General features: G+C 39.0%; 1 protein-coding gene across 1 annotated transcript in view; it reads left to right on the top strand.

Moving 5' to 3' along the window:
* The first annotated feature begins 4,536 nt into the window (after positions 1 to 4,536).
* Positions 4,537 to 22,955, top strand: part of LOC124286181 (carnitine O-palmitoyltransferase 1, liver isoform-like) — a 53,047-nt gene continuing 34,628 nt past the window's right edge. Inside the window, exons 1-3 of the mRNA XM_046722529.1 lie at positions 4,537 to 4,756; positions 19,051 to 19,205; positions 21,364 to 21,486. Of these exons, the coding sequence (XP_046578485.1) occupies positions 4,632 to 4,756; positions 19,051 to 19,205; positions 21,364 to 21,486 (403 nt within the window). The 5' untranslated portion in view covers positions 4,537 to 4,631. The remainder of the gene's footprint in view (positions 4,757 to 19,050; positions 19,206 to 21,363; positions 21,487 to 22,955) is intronic.

The raw sequence follows: 22,955 nt of genomic DNA, 5'->3' as shown, positions 1-22,955 counted from the left end.
ATTTGACCTGGATCACGTTTACTTTTCAACCTTCAATGAACACAATATCAGGTTACAGTATGACATGGCAGTTCTCAAGTTACAGGTCTGCGTACATACGTGCATGGCTACCATCTGTTTCCGTATTCACCCAAGTTTAGAAAAGTTAATTCAAAATTATTATTAAGTGGAACCATCTGTTGTCACGTTTAAATACTAGTATTCTTTCTTCCAGCAAAGAACAAACCTATCTATGTCATTACATCTAAAATGAAATTTTCCTTCGTAATTGTTCAGTGACTTCTTTGATGGGCATTTTAGAAGTTGAGTTGATGAAGAATGATGACAATTTTTATTGTGAAAGACGACTTTTCGACATGGATTCTAATGGCGTTGTCATCACTTGCTTGACAACGACATTATAATCTATGTCGAAAGGTCGCCTTTCACAATAAAAGAAGTTGTATATCCATAAAAAGTGTCATCATTCGTTATTATTCAATGTTCATGTCAATCGCTACTGTATGCGCACATGATTATGTATCATGTTATCCTGTCCCATGCGTAGATCGATGCTCATGCTGTTGATCACTGGTTTGTCTGGTCCAGACTGGATTATGCTTATTTCGCACACAGGCCCGGCGGGCCATTTAGTGTTCGATCAAAAGAGGGATGATTTGATCAAAAGAGGGATGATTTGATCAAAAGAGGGATGATTTGACCGAAAGAGGTGGAAACCTGATGGGGGCGATAGGGTTGCATGAATTTTTAATTTGGAAATTTGTCAGAACTGATAGGGGAAGCTGAGCTACGGGGTGATTTGCATGGTATTTGTTTTGTTTTTGTGAGTTTTTTAGGTTATGTTGTTTGTGTGGGTTTTTTTTAATATTGGTACTGGTACGTGGCATTTTGTGGGATTATATGCGACCCAGAAGGCCAGTTTTTATTAGAAATATACCTAACGCTGTGAAGGTTTTGGCGTTATTTAATGGGCTTAGTACTAATTAGTAGTGATAAGTCTCCCCGTAATGACGCAATGAGACAACCATCGTATAGTCATAGTCATAATTTGGTTAATCTGTCAGACAGATTATAACACTTCGGGTTGATATTAGAATAATGAAATACAGGGTTGAAGATTAAAGTTATATGATTTCATATTATAACATGAAGTATTCTGCACCCAGGGCGACCTTTGTGGCCAGCAGCATACAAGCACTTAGTGGAGTTTCTGTGCAAAGTGTTTTGTGGTTTGGTGGTGCAGGTCCAAAGTCCAAGTTGGTTCTGCTCACTTAGTTCCCCCAGAGGAGAAGTGTTTCAATCAGCGCTAGGTCGCAGTGTATGATGTACCACCCATAACTTGGGACATGGGGTCGAAGTTCATCTGTCTCCCAGACACCAGAGTGCCTGGGACCCTGAAACAAATACATGTATACCATGAACAGCCCGTGTCTAGTCTAATTTACCGCAATTTCAGAATATATTGAAGGTCATTGGGCTCCTTTTTGTATTTATTTATTAAAGAAATCTGTTCATTTCGGAGATGTACCCACTGTCTGGCAGCCGGTGTTTAACTAATGAGATATAACCCGTATGTGTGTGTCTACGCAGCTGAGCAAAAACACTTGTTTGCACCCAAAGATTTCAATTTTAGTTGATGCCAGTCTAATACTAGAGTGCAGTGTGCGAAAAAGCCACTGGCCCGCTAGCCCGTGGCTAGTGAAAATTCAGTCGGGACAGTAAATCTCCAGTCACTGGCCCGCCTGGCTAGTAAATTTTCAAGGGGTCATTTTGTAAATATATCACTCTCTCCGTCTTCATGTCGACAATATCTTATTCTCATCTACTTTTGACCCACTCATCTGATAGTGAACTACCTGAGGGAAGTTGATCTGTATCATAAATTGTAACTGTGTACTGTGACTAACGAATTGCCTGCTTTTAAATTTAGTGCTATGACTTTTTCGGTTTTTAAATGACAATGTAATGAATATATGCTTTTGAAATAAAACTCATTCCGAGTATGTATTTACAATGTTTATTAATGCAAACTTGTTCTCGTCACTATATGGCTGGAATAATGCCGATGTGACGTAAAGCCCAACTCAACTCAACTCAACTCATCCCTGAACCTGAGGAAATCTAGACTTGCTTCATTCGGATCTTAGCATTACAAAAAGAGTTGGGCGGAAGGAAACTATTATTGTTTAGGGACTTCAGGCGGACCAACAGGGCCGTAATGTCTGTGATGGCTGGTTACACAGATTCTGACAGATTTAAATCGAGATGCCATTATTCCAAAGAAATTATTAATTTCTTCAACAGAAACATTCATACGCCCCGAAACTTCGTGTTATTGACAATAAAGCAGTTGACATCCATACATCTTGCTTTTCTTATACATTCCCTGATTACATGATTAGGCGGCTGACTTTGTGTGCTGGCGATTAGGTGCCTGACTCTGTGGGTGAGTTCGAATCCCGGATGGGGCTCAACCAAAAATAGTACTAGAATTTGTACTTTACTATGAAAGTGTAATCCCAAATATAACATATGTTACATTTGACCACTTTCTAAATGGCATTGTGTATTTCATAGCTTTCGGCCGTGGGAGCCGTGCCAATTAACACTTATCAGAGGGGTACACAAAGTCCGCAGTCTGGACTACCAGTTGTCCGACTTCTATTTTTTGTGGAAGTCGCGGTAGCTGAGCGGGTTAGGCGGCTGACTTTGTGTGTTGGCGATTAGGTGCCTGACTCTGAGGATGTGAGTCCAAATCCCGGATGGGGCTCAACCAAAAAAGTACTAGAATTTGTACTTTACTAAGAAAGTGTAATCCCAAATATAACATGTGTTATGCATTCCACTTCTAAATGCCATTCAAAGATTAGAAACATTCAGACTTAAGTATAGACAACAAAAGTAGATGCCCCGTTCGTCGTATACTGCTTACTGAAATAAACCGACATAGTTACAGTTTAAAACTATCAATAAGTGTTAGGGTGTATGTTTCTGTGCAGTTGAGTTGATTGATTGACGTCAAGCCAATTTCAATGCGTCATGGGGGCGGTGGGGTAGCCTAGTGGAAAAGCGTCCCTCGTCACGCCAAAGACCCGGGTTCGATTCCCCACATGGGTACAATGTGTGAAGCCCATTTCTGGTGTCCCCGCCGGCATATTGCTGGAATATTGCTAAAAGCGGCGTTAAACAATACTCACTCAATGCGTCATAGCCCGGTAGTTACATCTATAATATTAAAAGTAAGCATAATGTTTATCAGCTTTGAAATTACCAATAGATATTGCAAACTTTGTTCTGAGGCCAACGATAACATGCTGTTTGACAGCTTTCAAACATTAAAATGAAACACAATTTCCAAGTAAATTTATTCAGACGCAAACTGAACATTCAAACCATCTGTATCTGTACACATGTGTATGTTAGCTTTGCAACATCGGTGTTCAGTTAATCTTTTCAAAACATGAGACATCAGGCAAATATAAAGTGTTTTATGTAACAACCACAGCTTGTCATTCCCGCTTCATGGTATTAACCCACAGCCTTGTGTTTCCGTTGTTCTTCTGATGCTCGGTCATTGACAGGTTGTGAGAGTGCACATTTAACACATGTCAACTGTGGTTATGTAACCACGGCGTGTATCTGTTCTGGTGCATAGGATATATGATCCGTGGTTTCCATTTAGCATTCAGCTTGTCTGGGGTCATTACCCATATCACAGACCATATACACTTAAAATGATGGCATCTTTGCCTGTATGAATGAAAGAATATAATCAATAATTGGGTTGACCTGTGCATGAGACCTGGCCCCGATTTCTCGAAACAAACTTAAGTTTGAGTTTTGACTTAAGTTCAAATTTTTACTCAAATTTGAGAAAACGCATTTCCCATTGTTGAACTGAAATCGATATTAAACTCAAACATAGTAGACAATTTGAGTTCGGTGAATAGAATACTTAAGTTGTTTGGGCTTTTTTATTTTAAAAATGCAGCTGAGTTAAAAATGCAGCTGTTTCAAATTGTCAAACTCAGTTTGATACTTGAGTACAAACTTAAGTTTGTTTGGAGAAATCGAGGCCTAGTTATTTATTCATTGTTCTATGCATATCACAAATCTCATTTATTCGTATGATTAGGTCGCTTGTACTGACAACGTTGCCATTACTGTACACATAATTTATAATCATATGTCGTATAATTATTTCTAATAATATGGTTTGGTCGTCTAAGCTGACATTTGAATACAATTGTTACAAACTGACAATTACAGTTTTTTTAAATATTAAAATATGTCCTTTTGTTCGTTTATATTTTCAGATCTGATGATGTGTCATAAATATTTTACGAAAAATCGTACACGTTAATCTGACGTAATCGATTAAGTTAAAACCAGTTATTTTGTTTAACTTTGACGTCGAATCCAGGTGAACATTTTAAGAAAACGGAATCCTTTATCACCGCTGTGTCAGTAGACGTCTCTGCAAAGCGAACGGTATTGGACGTAGTTGTGAGGAAGGTAACATTACGGCTCAGCCGGTTGCGATTTCGCGTGCGACCAAAGTCCGCATGTTGGAAGTGTTGACAGTTTGTAGCGTCTGACAGCTGAACGCTGATCGTTCCCCTCAGATCGCAATGGCCGAGGCAAGAAGCGCCGTGTCTGAACCAAGAGTCAGTAAATTTGAGGAAGATAAGACCACAGCACCAGACGTTTTAGATGCATGGCGACGTGGTCTACTTAGACGCTTCTTTAGAACACGGTAAGTTGTATAACACGTAACGTTTATAAGAAAATAAATATTACGATCTTGACAGAACTCCTTCCATTTAGAAATGTGACTGGCAACTGGCAGATGTCAGTAGCACCTTTTGCAGCATATGTTCATGTGTTCGTCGATTTAGTTTGTGTTTTTTCTGGTGACAATGACCGATGAGACGTATTGTTTACGGATACAGATCTATTATCTGTATGTTGGCATGGTATATGGTTGTGATCGTACGAGTTGATCAATGGACTCTCTTTATCAACGTATTGTTAAAGTTACTAACTATCGCTGTGGCCAAACTAAACAAACTGCAGATGAAAATTTATTATTCAATGTCAAAATATGACACAGACCATGTAATAAAACTTGTTTATAGCATTTTTTGAAAATAGGTGGATCTTTTTGCAAACAATGCTATTTATAAGTAGACATTATGTTGCAATGGTATTTATTCTGAAACAATTTTGGTAACAGAATTACTGCTAGTCACAACTGACTGCACCATGAATTGAAACATTTCAATGGAAAATACGTAAATTTTTGTTGAGCCATAAAAAGATTGTAATTTAAATATATTGTCACTTGTTAAAGGTTGGCATGTATTTTTGGGTCTGTGGTTATGTCCATGTTCTTTAAGTGCCACAGCAATATTCCAGCAATATAATGTTGGCCTGTCAATAATCAAATCTTGTGATCGAAGTTATGTTGGGCTGTGCGGAGGTGCCATCATGATCAACCAAATCACGGAGCCTGACTACCATATCCATCCCCTCTCCTCTTATAGACTGCCGGGGGTGGGGGGTAGGCTAGTGGATAAAGCATGTGCTCGTCATGCCGAAGATCTGGGTTCGATATTCCACATGGGTGGAGTGAGTGCGTGAGTTTTTACCGCTTTTAGCAATATCACGGCAAAGAACACTAGAAATGGGATTCACTCATTGTACCCATGTGGGGAAATATGTGTAGAGTGTGTGAAGCCCATTTCTGGTGTCCCCGTCGTGATGTTGCTGGAATATTGCTAAAAGCGTCATAAAGCCCAACTCACTCACTATACACTGCTGGGACCTATTCTAATCAAGAAGCATTACATATGTGCTCATTCTATATCATTATCACACTAACATGAAGTATGAGACAAGTGCACATATAATGGTCAGTTGTTTTGTTCCACTTAGATATGAACCCAAATCCTTAAGCAATCCACATCCCAATGTTTCAGAAGGTATTGGGTGTCCCAGGGCTTGAAAGTCAAAGATTGTAAACTTGGCAAAGGTTGATAATTGTTAAGTAATTGTCAAGACATTAGCCACCTGGGTCAAGGGAGCTTGTCCCATAAATACCAAGTTATAAATGGAAGGGGTAATTTGTCTAGTCACCCACAAAATGTTCCCTTTCAAGGATTTGTTTTAGAGACCTGTATATCTTTCCTACACAGTTATAACACTGATCAGTAAATGTCCCAATATTCCGAATTTTGTCAACCCGTGAAGATATGGGTTAGAATTGATCTTCAGTAACCCATGCTTGTCGTAAGAGGCGACTAACAGGATCGGGTGGTCAGGCTCACTGACTTGGTTGACACATGTCATCGTATCCCAATTGTATAGATCGATGCTCATGCTGTTGATCACTGGATTGTGTGGTCGAGACTTGATCATTTATAGACCATCGCCATGTTGCTGAGTGCAGCGTAAAACTAAAGTGACTCACTCACTCCAAATTTTGTCTTGCTATTATCAACTAAAAAGAATGGATTGTTAAAACACTGAAGTATTTGTAAAATTATTATGCAAACATTTCGATAACATATTAACCTGTATCTTATTATTGTATGTATTTGTTTTGTTGCAACACTACCTGTCCCCTGAATGTTATCGCTTTTGTACCTGGGCCCCGTTCCTCAAAGCGATCGTAGCTACAATCAGTTGTAAGCCCTGCGATCAACTTTACAATTATCGTAAATAACAATTTATTGTTGTTCCTCCAAGCTATTGTAAGGGAATTGAAAGTCTCGCGATTGTAAATCTTTCGATCGTAAATTACAATCATGATCTTTTGAGCGAAAGTTAGAAATAATGCGTTTACATTAGTTCCGGTTGGTGAGAGTTGCTTCCCCTTTCAAGCAGACGACATAAACGAAGCCTGAGATCATGTCCGAGGAAAAGAAGAGTAGGAGGTCTAACTTTAAAGCAAGTGAGCTTGAAATTCTTGTTAAGAGGTCACACGTTATGAGTCGGCCTTATTTGGAGCTTTATCGGCAACTCTGACAACCAATGTCAAGGGGAGACTGTGGGAAGGTATTGCCGAGAAGTGTGTGACTAATCAATAATTTCTGTTTCTTTACATAATATATAATGTGATTTGAGCCACAAAAATTAATAATTACAACAAATGCCGCCATCTTATTCATACACAACAATCGATTGTAAGTAAGTTACAGACGGTCATAAGGAACTTAGGAAAGTGATTGTAACTTACAATTGCTTTGAGGAACGGTGGAGTGTTTGTAAGTTAAAGTTTCAATTGGATTGTAGTGATTTACAAGCCCTGGGTCCCGTTCCTCAAAGCGATCGTAGCGCTACGACTATCGTAAGTCTATGTTAAAGTATGGGAGTTACGATCACCTTAGCGCTACGATCGCTTTCAGGAACGAGGGCCCTGTTCCTCAAAGCAATTGTAGCGCTACGACTATCTATGTTAAAGTATGGGAGTTACGATCATCTTAGCGCTACGATCGCTTTGAGGAACAGGGCCCTGTATCATAAGTATATACCTTCTTCTAATGCCGTGGACCACAGCCTAACAGTACTAAGTTCAGTTCAGTTGAGTGCAATCAGTAATTAGATACTTGGTAGAGAGCTAGTTTCCATTAATAGATGTTATGTGTGCCTACTGTGTAGGATGAAAGGAGACACCCCTTGCTGTGAAATGTTCAAAGGTTTTTAATAATGATAACCTATGCTGGTGATGCACATGACAACCTCTGGCACAGTCGTGGATATCACTACAATGGAGTCAGATGTACCGTGTGTCATAGATACCAGGATTTATCTAACATTCCAATCTAAGTGCTCTCAATGAGAAAATTGGGAAAAAAACTTATTGTGGTCCAGTTTGGGATATTTTTTATAAAGTTCATATTTTCCTAAATTTAAGGAATTGTAACATTGAATGTTAATATAGAAAATGAAATTCATTTCACACTGATATGTCAGTGTTATCATGAATAAAACAGAAACATATATATATATATACCAGACATTTTCTTGCAGAACAACCCCTATATGCATATATATCTTCAGGGGTGGAAATAACCCATTGCCCGACGTCCGAGTCCAGTGTTTTTTTCTGTCGGGCAAGCAAATTTGTATATCACACTGTACCGGTGTCCAGTTGACTTTCCAATGTTAATAATGTTGTTTATTTAAAAAATCAACAAGAAAACAGCCGGTATAGTGGAAAAATGATCAGGGCAAGTGATTTTACATGTGCCACTGTACCGGAGTACACTAGCAATTTTAAAGTTATTTCCACCCCTGATCTTTGTTACAAACTAATAATGAAAATATTCTTGTTCAATTGTCTTTGTATATAAAGCATGCATTAGCAAACAGAGATCTTCTTATAAAACAAATTGTATACCCTTAAATATATATGTAAATATCCAAAATATTCATTTAACATTGTAACTCTCATGTATATGGGCTGGAGGCCTTTCATACAATAAAACATCTTTTGACTTTGACTTTTGACTTGAATATTGCATTTAATGTGGTAATATTAAGCCAGGTAGTTAATACTCTTTATGTTGGTTGGGGTCGGTGGTGTTGCCTATAGAGTTGGCTTGTCATGTCAATTCCCCACATGATACAATCCATTTCTGGTGTAATTCCAGCTGTGTATTTTAGCTTATATACGCCAGCATGAATTTGGAAATGTGTACCTCCAGTTTGGAAGTTTTCTGATGTTTGTTGACCCAATGTAACAATAGCCATTTGTACAACATGAATACTGGTAGGTTAACACCCCAGTAAACCAGAAATCATTTGAAACTAAGCTAAATGTATTATTCATTTAGTTTTATTTCATTTACAGGGATTGTTACAAAACATGTTTTTATGTTAAAATACCCAAATGTCAAGAAACAGGTTGGTAAAATTATTTGAAATTCTACGAAAAGGTGTGAATACCCAATCAAAGTCTAACCCATGGGTGAAATACCCCAAGTACCCAAAGCATATCAATGTCCATTGTTTGTCATCTTGTCTTGACTGGATCAGCTATACTCAAGGGAGAAGAAATGTAGTTTAATTGTCTCCAACATGGCCTATGAGATACAAATCATGCAGCCCTCTCTTGACTCAGACTCAGACACACAGACACGGACTCAGATTCGTGCACAGAGAGACACACACACACACACACAGACAGACAGACAGAAAACAAGACAGACAGTCACTCACTCGAATCCCCCCCCCACTCTCTCTCTCTCTCTCTCCCAGTCTCTTTCTGTATCTCTCTCTTTGTGTCTCTCACTCACTCGCTCTCTCTCTTTCTCTCTCTCTCTCTCTCTCAGACCGCCTCCGTAGTGTAGTGGTTATAGCGTCCGCCCGGAGAGCGGAAGGTCGCTGGTTCAATCCTGATCGCCATCGCCATTAAAATATGGTTGGTCCTGCCTGGCGCTCGGCATCGCATTAATGGGTACAACAAGGACTGGTCGGCTCGGAGTCAGTATAATGTGTCTGAGTGGGGTATTCATGCTTCACTGCAGCATGGTATCTCAGTGGGCTAGCACTATAAAACCAGCTTAAGTCTGGGTTAGTACAAGCAGCTGCACATACACATACACACACATGCACGTCCTCATATGAGCGAAATATTCTCAAGCACAGCGTTAAACACCATTTCACCTCATCACCTCACCTCTCTCTCTCAGAATACCATGTAAAATTCCTTCTTTTTTTTACCTTTTTGACAAATTTGGATGAAAATCAAATAAGTGATTGACTGTGACCTAAGTCACCCTGACTTATCATGTTTACAAGAAAATGGGGGCAAGTTATTATGTACAGTTCTAACTTGGCCCTGAACTGTGTGAATAGTAGGCCTGGAATTTGTAACCATGTACTTGTGAACCTTCAGCAGTAAAGAGTACATTGTCAGGAGCAAAGTCCATATGCCCCCAGTGGATTTGGGTTATCACTTTCTAAATGGGTCTTAGCTGACAGTGTGATAAAAATAACTGTGTGTTGTTGTTGATGGTGATGATAGTTTTCATCACCTCTGAATGGCCTAAAAATTCATTTATGTCAATCAACAGGTTAGAAGATGGTTTAGAACTTTCACTCAGTGTTCACGAATGGTGTTTCAAAGTAACAGAACATTGGGTCCTGTAAGTTTAAGATGTCTGTTGGACCCATTGAAAATTCACAGGACCCATGAAATAAAATTAAACACATATTTCAGATTTAACATTTCTTATAATTGGCATTGGAATTATTAATAAACATAAGGAAAATTAAGATAAAATAAACAGCAAACAAGTGTCACATGTCACATATAACAACTTCAGTCAAAGTCATTGTGAAATATACAGTCGGACACTGGGGCAGGTGGGTTGTAGACTTCTATCGGACCATTGGCGAATCTGCAAGATTTGTCAGAGGGTCAGACACTTTTCGCGAACACTGCTTTCACTAAACCACAAAATGACACAAAGTCCACATGTTGGCCTGTATCCAGTGGTGAGAGTGGTGGTAGACAAGGAAATGTTACCAGGGCTTCTGAATTATTGCAGTCATAGATTAACAGAGATATATACCAAATGTCATTTGATAATTATTAGTGAATCACTGAATGAATAAAATATGTATTACAATAAAATTCCATTCAGAAGGTCTGTGTCAGTAGTTGTTTTTGACCTGCTTAGAGTTTTCAGAGTCTGGTGAATTATAAATTATAAAGAAAGTCATTTGATAACTATTTGTAGACTACTAACTTATTATAACATATGTTATATTTGGGATTACACTTTCTTAGTAAAGTACAGATTCTAGTACTTTTTTGGGTTGATTCCCATCCGGGATTCGAACCCACACCCTCAGAGTCAGGCACCTAATCGCCAGCACACAAAGTCAGACACCTAGACCGCTAGACTAACTTATTAACTTATTATTATTATTTATCGTCACACATTTATCGTATGTATTGCATATGTTTGAGAGAAATGCTCCAGTGAATATGTTGTTTTGAGTTGTACAGATGAGATGCATAAATTCAGAGGTACAGATAAGCTACGTATGTGCGTAAATTATGCAAATAATTATTTGAAAGCTCAATTCCTATTAAGTCATTGCATACAAGTACGCTTAGAATTTTTGTAAATACGCAATAAAATTGATCTTACATGCATACACACAAAATAGATAAAATAACTGAGGTATATTGAGAGGTTGTATTTCAGCACATGAATTTGGCAACTTACAGTCTTTCTTATCGTTTGTCTTATTAGAGATCAAACATAAATAACAAACATGTAAAACAACATTTGAACTTTATCATATTTTAACAGTAAATGGCAAATGGCAAAATACCCAATTGAGTTTGAGTGAGATGGGTACGATTTATTTGGTTTCTCAAAGAAAAATTAGGATACCCAATTGAGATGTACACAAGCGAGTACATAACTCAATGACCCAAAAAGTTATCTGTAGCTCTGTAAAATACAAGCACAAAACTGGTAATCCTCTTGAAATCTTGTAAATATCTGTCAGCTGTTTCTATTCTGATTTCTGTCCCAAGTTGTAGTAACAGGCGTGTCTGCAGTAGAGGTTGATCTGAGTACATGCATACCAGGAGGGGCAGTGGTGAAGCCTATTGGTTAAAGCATTTGCTCATGACGTGGAAGACCCGGGTTCGATTTCCCACATAGATACGATCCCATTTCTGGTGTCCCCGGCCGTGATATTGCTGGAATGTTGCTAAAAGCGGTGTAAAACCATACTCACTCACTCATTCACTCAGAGATGCCAACCCTCCCGAATTTATCGGAATCATCCCGAAAAATGCATGTCGATTAGAGCTGTGACGATATATCGTAGTATCGATAATCGTGATGCTTTATCTGACGATAAATATATCGATATGTCTTTACATATCGAGATATGTATCGTTGACCTTAAAATTGTTAATTTTCACTAGATATTGATGGTTATTTCAAAATTTCTTGCTATTAAAATATGATTTTTTAAGGAAAATAACTAAAGAAAGCATATCGTGATATGCATCGAATCGAATCGTATCGTTCCAAGATATCGCGACATGTATCGTATCGTGAAATTTCTGTATCGTCACATCTCTAATGTCGATTCCGCCATTTCGACAAAACCAAATTCTTTCTGATTTTTTTTCCAAATATAACAAAGATATAGATAGTCTTACTTACTGGAGGGCTAGGATCATCTTTGAATATGAATAATGATAATTAAATAAATATAACGCTTTATTTACAGAAGTTGTCAAATAGTTTACACAAGAAAGTAATCCGAAGTTTAAAATTCCATGCACTTTTATTTTATTCACTTAACATTCACAAACACTGCTGCCGAGTACTGCAAACCGGTTTCAGTTGTATAAGGATTGCTATGTGTAATGGCATTGAAAACTTTCGTTCCTTGGGTGCAACAGTTCATAGAGATCCCTAATTTGTTGGGAAAATTCCTAATTTTTTCTATCTTAGGGAGCTCAGATTCCTAACTGCACCATTTTGGGGTTGGCATCTCTGATTCCCTTGCATATCAGGAATGAATATCCCTCTGTGAACAAGTCAAGTTTGTGTGTCAGTGTATGCTAAACACAGCTATGTTCCAAATCTATCATCAAAGCTTGGAACAATCAAGTCAGGGCCTGACAAACCATTGATTGATATTTATGTGCAGTGTCCCACTGTACTGAGTTTGAAGACAGAATGCAATCAATCAATTTAGGTGTTTAGTCACCTGCACGGCTTTTCCCCCTTCTTTTATGAATTCATCCCTCTCTTAATTGGGTAGGGGAAAAATTAATCATAAATATTGTAATATCACCATCATATGGTTTAATGAGCTTGGAGAACAATTAGTTGACCTGAGGTGGTTTTAAGTACTCTTAAATAATCCTTATTATAAGCTACTGACACATTAGAGAGATACCAAACATATTTACATAAATTCTTTGATTTAGGTATCTTCACATTTGTTTAAGAGAGATATGGTACTTGGAATAAAGGATGTACGGGCTTTCTTAGTTTTCACAATTGGAACTTTGTAGTGGCGGCCTGAAGGGAGGAGGTTGTATTCCGAATTTAAGTAGTGAGTACAGTCAGATATGATTTTGACAGCTTGATTCACGATTTGCCGCTATATATTGATGATAAACATTCAAATCTGACTCCAGCGATTTTACTTGCAGTGTTAACAATTTTGTCTATTTTAGATTTGAGATGAAGTGAGAGAGACCATTACCAACAATGGAAGGAAAATGTTAAAATACTCTGAATAAATGCTACATAAAAAGATGACATCACAGATGGGTTAACATTAAAAGATCTCAGTTTACGCATGAGATGAAGACGTTGTTGACACTTTTTGTGTAGGGCTTCAGTGTTAGAGTTCAAGTTCAGATACTTAGAGTCCGACACTGTCTCAACACATTCACCGTTGATTATCACTGGAAGCAGTTCTGTGGGTTTACTCCGAAAGTCAATTATGTCCCATTGTGTTACGTTTAAAGACAAAAATGCAAAAATAACAACATTCTAACATGACAAAGCAAGGGATACGTAGATGTTGCTGGAGTTACTGCCCCTGATAGTCAACACTACAATATCCCATATTTCACTGTAGAAACAGTTCCTTCTGCGAAGTGTTTGCGGCAACGACGTCTCATTTCTGCATTGCAAGATTAGAGAAAAATATTTTGTGGTTGCAGTTAGAGGTGTTCCAATGATCGAAAATAATCGAAAATTGATTGATAGAAGGATTAGAAATGATTATCGATTGTAAAAAAAACATATTTCCGATTAATCAGAATTTTGTTGTTTTAGTATAACACACTTGAATGAAGTAAACTAACCATTACATTTGACGAATATTCACGAACAAACATGAGCTCAACAGCGTAAAGCTATGTGCATTGTATTCATGGTTTTGTGTTCATCACTACAGTAAATATTACTGTAACCTGTCTATGAATGCATCTATTGTGAACGTAATGAGATATACTGATAAATATATTAATTTTAACCTCTTTTATTGTTTAATTACAATTCCAGTGTTTTTCTTGCATGCATGTATTTCATTGCATGACAGTATTATTAAAACCAAAACATTAATTAGAAAAAAACTGGGGAAACCCCTTAAAAGTGGTGATTACATTAAAAATGTATATATTTCAATTAAATTAATAATCGTTCACCACAAGTCCTCCGATAATATTATTATTATTATTATTATTGATAGTGGATTTGGTTTCCGATTCCCAACACTAGTTGCAGTACAGAAATTTTTCAGGTTAGAAGTGATATATATATATATATATATATATATGTTTAAAAATGATACTTCTAAAAATATATATTTAGTATTTTTGGTCATGGATTTGTAAACTGAATATGGAACAGGAAAGATCTTTGGACCTTATGACCAGGAATCTCCCCTCAGCAGCCATTTCATTGTTTTCAGTTGACCATTGAGTTACATCTAGATACAGTCAATACCGGAATATATAGATGAGACATGGTAGATTGTCACATGAACTTGACCTTGTCCAGTGCCCTGTACAGTTTAGTTAAGCCAATATTGTGTCAAAGAAAGCTTAAATCAAGGACTTTTCATATTATTGAAATTAGATAATTTTTCAGAAAATGCATTTAAAAAGCAAACTGCTTGAGACGACAGCTGTCAGTTTCTGCTCATTCTTAGCACCCCTGACTTAAATGGTATTTTACTTAATATAGGGCCTAACTTAAGATAGCTTGTCATCAAAGATTATTTTTGTGATCTTTACTCTGAATAACCATGAACATTTTCCCCAACCCTAATGGCTTTTAGAACTTTTTTTGGATATGCATTGTCCAACAGCATTTTGTTATTCCTTACTCTGGAACGTGAGATAGTCTAACGGCTAATGCGTTCACCAAGGTTTGATTTGCCCAGGTTTGATTCCCTACATGGGTACAATGTGTGAAGCCCATTTCTGGTGTCCCCGCCATGATATTGTGTGGAGCGCAATAGTGCAGTGGTAAGGCATCTGCCTATCACTCTGAAGGCCTGGGTTCGATCCCCGGTGGAGGCACCTAGGTTCGGCCCCTGAGGTGCCCGCACATTTCCTTGTATCCTTCATCAAGATATTTAGATCCACATTATCATCAATTCACTCAGCTGTAAAATGGGTACCGTGAGGATGTGCTGGCAATGTGAGTGTTAAGTTCATTGCGCCTAACAGGCAGCATGGCTGTATGATCCCCAGGGAGTTGAAAAAGTATTCTATGACCAGGGATAGTAATGTACGTAGCGCCATGAGCAGGCAATGTGCCTGGATATGAGTGCCATACATGTATAAGCGGACTATTACTATTACTATTATTGCTTGAATATTTCTAAAAGCAGCCTAAAACTTGACTCAGGCAGTCAGTACTCTGGAACCAGACAGTTATCTAGCAGACTACTGAACTATGTGAAACTGGTGCGATAACACCTGTCAGTACTACACACATGTCGGGGTGAAAGTTATCACAAGTGAGTTGTCACAAGTGAGTTATCACTACAGGATGTTGGTCTGTGGGGCATTGTATCGTGATGACCCACTCATGTCTTTATCACGGACACTATGTTGAATGGTCACTCACAGACAGGCTGAGTCTTTTATCATAACACCTTTATTACATGTGAGGTGAGGTGAAATTGGGTTTAACGTCGTGCTGGAGGATATTTCGCTCATATGGCGACGTGCATGCGTGTGTATGTGTATGTGTGTGTGCGCCTGCTTGTACTAGCCCAGACTGAGATACCATGCCGCAGTGAAGCATGAATACCCCACTCAGACACATTATACTGACTCCCAGCCGACCAGTCCCTGTTGTACCCATTAATGCCGAGCGCCAGGCAGGGACCAACAAGTGCCATATTTTAACGTCTTTTGGTATGACGCGGTCGGGGATCAAGCACACGACTTTCCGCTCTCCGTCGGACGCTCTAACCACTACACCACGGAGGCGGTCTTAGTACATGTGAACTACAATTATGTTCCAGCGCTCAAAATTATATCTGAGCTATTGAGTATTAATGTTGATCACTGGATGGTCTCGTCCAGACTTGTATGTTTACAGACTGCTGCCGTATAGCTGTTGAGTTCAGTGTTAAACAACAAACAAATAAAAGAGTATTTACTTCCAAGTAATACATCTCATTGGCTAGGAGTTTTCTGTGGGTGCTCAGTGTAGTTTTATCTCATTGTGTGGCCAGTGGAGTAGCCAAGTGGTTAAAGCATTCGTTTGTCAGGCCAAAATTTCGGGTTCGATTCCTCACAGGGGTACAAAGTGTGAAGCCCATTTCTTGTGTCCCCTGCTGTGATATAGCTGGTATATTGCTAAAAGCGGCCTAAAGCACTCGTCACGTACTCACTCACTATTTCCTTGTGCATTATAAACAGAATAATTTGGTTTTCTGATGCAGGTGAAAATACCATCTTTACTGCATTACAGGTGTGATGGAGAAGCTTAGAGGTTTAGGCATTTGTCATCATGCCAAAGCCCTGATTTCTGGAATATTGTTAAAAGTGGCGTAAAACCCAACTCATTTACTACATCATATTTTGTGTTCTATGCGACATAGATTATTGTGGTCATTTAGCACTTAAAAGCACTGTTGTGTTTTATGTGAGAATTGTCATGGGCTGTGAGACAACAAACATGGTCAAAATGTCAACATACAGTGAAATATCAGGCTACTTGTTGTCAGACATGATTAATTCCTGTTTGGGATTTCAATGTTGCTTTTTGTTTTGTTTTTTGGGTTGCTTCTTTGAGTGGCATTTTTAGAAGTTTGGAAGTACAATATTGAATAAACTATATGGATAGCAACTTCTTTATTTCATGAGTGTGATTTTTTATACAAATTCTTGTACCGTTGTCAAGCAGAAATGTTCCTGTATTGAAACATCGCACTTACGAAATATAAATATATAGAGAATACTACATGAGGTCCCATTACATACGAATTATACCAAACGGGTGTCCTTCCTATGGTATCTGACCGAGCGAAAACGAGGTCAGATAACATAGGAATGTCACAAGTTTCGTATAATTCGTATATGTAATGAGACTTACATGCATTAAATTGACAAAATAGTTATTTTTGGTTATTTTTTGGGTTTCAAACTGAAACCGGTTTCATAAAGAGGTTGTGAAGGAGATTTGTACTGTAGTACAATATTTGCATGACGTCACACTGTAATGACGTCACTGCCTTGGTAACCGATGTCACGATGCATGTCAGTTGTCATCGCCTCGTACAGCCTCCTACAGTAAACTACTCCGTAGCACCCCGTTTGTTGGTTTCCAGTTGCTTCATTCGGCTAACATCACTGGTGGAAACATTGTGTTTATGTTTTTCAACGGATATAATGTCTCAGTTCGACTCACAATTAAACAGCGACACGGCGATGTTCGCAATGTTTACATTGCCACAATGCATTTAAGTTGTAGAATGAATGAATTCACGTGTTTGTTATGAATGAAAAAATAGTTACGTCAGAATGTAACCTAATTGAGAGGTCATCGGTTATCCTATCAAATCATTAGAATCTCAGGTCAAGTCGTTACGACTCAGGTCAACGTGATACGACACACGTGTGATGTACGAGATTAGTATGCAACTACCCATACGTTGACCTCGTGGGTAATAAATAGAGAATCTCACCCGAGTGTCTTTTGATATCAAATGTATCACCACGAGTTGATAAAGTAACAAATATCTGAGGCTTGCCGAGGATATTTTTACTTTTATCAATGAGTGTTGATTTATTTGATATCGGAAGACACGTGGTGAATCTATTATCATAAAAATCATTGAGAATTAGTTTTCATATCATAAAAATCACATCTCTCATAAAAATCACATTCTGGTAACACTGTGGACGTCATCAAGTTGATGACGTCATAGCATTGTCAGGGCATTGTACAAAATCTACTGTCAAAACGATATCTCCTAGGAGATATCGTCTGATCTCACACAAGCAATATCTCCTGTGGAACACAGTTTTGGATGATAAATGTTGTTATCCGTAAAGTTTGTTCACTATTTTGGTTTCTGTTTCTTTTTAAATGACTAAATACTAACAGGAATATCTGTAAAGTAGGTAATAAAACTGGAGTGGTTCTATTTGGTTACTAAAAATGGGATTAATGAAAACTTCCAAGACAGACCATAAGAGGTGGGTGTTAGTGTGAGAGTGTTGTAATGCATACGGTATATACACTTATGTGTTCCTTTGTCCTAGTGTTCCAGTTGTCACTGGGGGTGTAGGGTGGTGGGGGTGGGGGATGGGTGGTTTAGCCTAGTGGTTAAAGCGTTGGCTCGTCACGCCGAAGACCTGGGTTCGAATCCCAACATGGGTACAATGTGTGAAGCCCATTTCTGGTGTCCCCCGCCGTGATGTTGCTGGAATATTGCTAAAAGCGGCGTAAAACCAAACTCAGTCAGTCAGTCTGTCAGTCAGTCAGTCAGTCACTGGGGGCGGTGGGGTAGCCTAGTGGTTAAAGTAGTTGCTCATTGCGTCGAAGACCCGGGTTCGATTCCCAACATGGGTACAATGTGTGAAGCCCATTTCTGGTGCCCCACACCGTGATATAAATAATAATAATGATAATGTATTTATGAAGCGCCTAATATCCACCATAGAGATGTTTAGTGGTGCTGTGACAATATTGGGGAAGGAAATAGTTCATATATCTTTACAGAAAGGCAGCAGTGAATAGATGGGTCTTTAGCAGAGATTTCTGATTGCTGGAATATTGCTAAAAGTGGGACAAAACCATACTCCCTCACCCTGTTACTCTTGTTTATCAGATTTGTTGAAAGTTAGTTCTCCAATATTTATTGATAATTGATCAGTATTTAGTTATTGATCTTTGTGATCTATATTAATAGCCAGGCTTATTGATTCTGACTGTAAAGTTGTGAATGTATGACTGTGTGAATGTTGTGTTCTAAGACTCTTTCTCTCGAGTCATGTTCTTTTATGTTTTCCAGAAACCTGATTCGCAATGGCATGTGGCCAACCTCAACATGGAACCTCTTTGCCTTAGTCACACCTCTCACTGCCCTCCGATTGGCTGACTGGAATGCTGCTCGTCCAATCACAAACCAGCTACAGAAAGTGGAAGATCTTATTTGTTTACCAACAGGTACGTCTTTTGTAGCCTCAGAGATTGAGCTCTATGTGTGTATTACTGGAAATCATGATATGTCTCATACAAGTGCTGTAATAAAGTTTGTTTCAGAAAAATAGAACTGGAATATAGTAATAAGTAATAGTAATAGTCCACTTATATGGCGCTCATATCCAGGCACGTTGCCTGCTCATGGCACTATGTACATTACAATCCCCGGTCATAGGACACTGTCTTACTTTCCGATACTTTCTCGGGGCGGCAGGGTAGCCTAATGGTTAAAGCGTTGGCTCGTCACGCCGAAGACCTGGGTTCGAATCCCCACATGGGTACAATGTGTGAAGCCCATTTCTGGTGTCCCCTGCCGTGATGTTGCTGGAATATTGCTAAAAGCGGCGTAAAACCAAACTCAGTCAGTCAGTCAGTCCGATACTTTCTCAACTCCCTGGGGACCTTACAGCCATGCTGCCTGTTAGGCGCGATGAACTAAACACTCACATTACCAGCACATCCTCACGGGTACCCATGTTACAGCTGGGTGAAGTGAGACAATGTGGATCTAAGTATCTTGTCCAAGGATACTATGCCCATATTAGGATAAATGTGCCCATCTCGGGACCTGAACCTGGATGCCTCCACCGGGGATCCAGCCTGGGCCTTCAGCATGATAGGCAGATGCCTTACCACAGCACTATTGCGACCCAAAAGATACATATACATATATTGATGTGACAGTGGAAAATAAAAGCTGGTGTCACTAGTGTTGGGAATCGGAAACCAAGTCCACTATCGATTATTGGAGGATTGTGGTGAACGATTATCGATTATAATCGAAATATATACATTTTTAATGAAATCACCAATTTGAAGGGTTTTTCCCAGTTTTTTTTCTAATAAATGTTCCTTATAACTAATACTGTCATGCAATGAAATGCCTGCATGCAAGAAAGACACTGGAATTGTAATTAAACAATAAAAGTAGTTACAATTTTACAATGCGCATAGCTTTACGCTGTTGAGCGCATGTTTGTTCGTGAATATTCGTCAGATTTAATCGCTAGTTTACTTCATTCAAGTGTGTTATACTAAAACAACATAATTCCAATTAATCGAAAATATGTTTTCTTACAATCGATAATCATTTTTAATCCTTCTTTCGATTGAATTTCGATTATTTTCGATCATCGGAACACCACTAGGTGTCACTAGTATTGTTTGTTTGTTGGATTTAATTTAATGTCACTTTCGGCAATATTTCATCTAGGCTATGTGAAGTCTGGGAAAAATGGCATCTGTCTTATTTGCATCAGTACCTTTGTGATACTCTCCAAACCTCATAATGTTGCTGTTTGGAGATTTTCCATTTGTTGACACCATAAAATAAGAAAGTGACATATTTGGGGAGTTATTTTCCCATATGTGAAGTAAATGTCTTGGGAATGCGACTTACATGAGATACAGACATCAGCTCTTCTACAGCGTGATATTATGGCTGGCTTCAGTTTCAACAATCCTAAGTTTGTGTTAGATTAGTGAGAGTAAGTCTTTGTGAAGTGGACCCTAGTGAAGAGACCTGGAAACAAAGGTGGCCTTTACAGAAGTGCCATGCTATGTATGATGCCACATGATAGTACCGGTAGTGTTAGGAATTGGTTAAAATTTCATAATTGATGATTGGTTCATTACAACCAATCAATCATCAATAATAATTGGTTAACGTCATTTATCAAATTTTCCTGTTATGGTAAAAAAAGATAAAGAAGAAAATATGTAGTTCTTTTGTTTTTATTGCAAATTGCACGAAATACCTTTGCAAATTTCACATCTTTAAAGGATGACTAGTATGTTGGGAACATAAATTTCCTGGAGTCTTTAAGATAAATTCAATCATGACTTGGAATGAGCTCGCAGTGCTTATGAAATGTAAATTTAATGACAGACAAAACCAACCTTGTAAAAAATATTGTTAATGCAAACAAGTGTTCCAAAATTGTTCGTGTTTGACTATGAGAAAAGCAATTGCTTGGTCGTTTAGTCACTGCGACCAATCATCAATTATTTCAATTAATTGGACCACCACTACATGATACTGTCTGCTCATTCCCACTTTATTCCCACTTTATTAAGATAAATGAAGTGCTGTTGTGAACTTTTGGCCACGTTTTCTTTTCAGGATGTCCAGTTGTCATCAAGTCTGTGATTGGTTCAGTTGTTGTCGGTTTAGGATTTTTCATCGTTGTACTGTATGTTCGTCGCTTCACCCTCCGAGCTTTGCTGTCATATCGTGGATGGATGTGTAAGTAGCTGCCGTATCTCGCCCTGGAGTCCTCGTATCTAGCCCTGTAGTAACCGTATCTAGACCTGTAGTCCTCGTATCTAGCCCTGTAGTACCCGTACCTAGCCCTGTAGTCCTCATATCTCGCCCTGTAGTACCCGTATCTAGCCCTGTAGTCCCCATATCTCGCCCTGTAGTTGCCGTATCTAGCCCTGTAGTCTCTATATCTCGCCCTGTAGTCCTCGTATCTCACCCTGTAGTTGCCGTATCTAGCCCTGTAGTCCCTGTATCTCGCCTTGTAGTTGCCGTATCTAGCCCTGTAGTCCCTATATCTAGCCCTGTAGTCCCTGTATCTTGCCCTGTAGTCCCCGTATCTAGCCCTCTAGTTGCCAAATCTAGCCCTGTAGTCCCTGTATCTTGCCCTGTAGTCCCCGTATCTTGCCCTGTAGTCCCCGTATCTAGCCCTCTAGTTGCCATATCTTGCCCTGTAGTCCCCGTATCTAGCCCTTTAGTTGCCATATCTAGCTCTGTAGTCCCCATATCTAGCCCTCTAGTTGCCATATCTAGCCCTGTAGTCCCTGTATCTCACCCTCTAGTTGCCATATCTTGCCATGTAGTCCCTGTATCTATCCCTGTAGTCCCCGTATCTAGCCCTGTAGTACCTGTATCTCATCCTGTAGTACCTGTATCTACCCCTGTAGTACCCCTATCTCTCCCTGTAGTACCTGTATCTAGCGCTGTAGTACCCGTATCTATCCCTGTAGTACCAGTATCTAGTGCTGTAGTACCCGTATCTATCTCTGTAGTACCTGTATCTCGCCCTGTAGTACCCGTATCTAGCCCTGTAGTTCCCGTATCTAGCCCTGTAGTCCACTGACAGTTCAAGGTTTTGTTGCCTGGACCCAACTGTCGAATGGACAGTAACAACCACCTTTATCCACCATGGATGTAGGGACCGTGACTGGGTAATGGTGCTCATGGAGCTGTTCCCATTGTCAGGGGGAAGTCTGTGGTAATATACCTTCTACTCTGGATAATTACTCTCTTAGACTAATGCTAAGTCTCTGAATATATATAATTTTGAAATTTAGGGTATTGGTATTTAGTATTAGTAACATACGTTATGTTTGGGATTACACTTTCTCAGTAAAGTACAGATTCTAGCACTTTTGTAGGGTTGAGTCCCATCCGGGATTCAAACCCACACCCTCAGAGTCAGGCACCTAATCGCCAGCACACAAAGTCAGCCGCCTAACCCACTCAGCCACCTCAGCTTCCACATGTGCAGAAGGGAAAATAAGGTGGTTCAGGGACTGTGAGGTAGACTGTTCCTCTCCCTGTCCAACTCTTTATTGCACCGAAGTGCCAAGTTCACAAAGGAATCCTATTCACATTTAGTGTATCATATCGCTCCTTTTTTATACTACTACTCTGGACCTGGTCATCACAGTAGGGCGGTGGGGTAGCCTAGTGGTTAAAGCGTTGGCTCG

Source organism: Haliotis rubra, unplaced genomic scaffold (assembly GCF_003918875.1).
Source record: "Haliotis rubra isolate DU_JTF1 unplaced genomic scaffold, ASM391887v1 Scf378, whole genome shotgun sequence".
Lineage (NCBI taxonomy): Eukaryota > Metazoa > Mollusca > Gastropoda > Lepetellida > Haliotidae > Haliotis > Haliotis rubra.
This window is presented reverse-complemented; position numbering and strand designations above follow the sequence as displayed.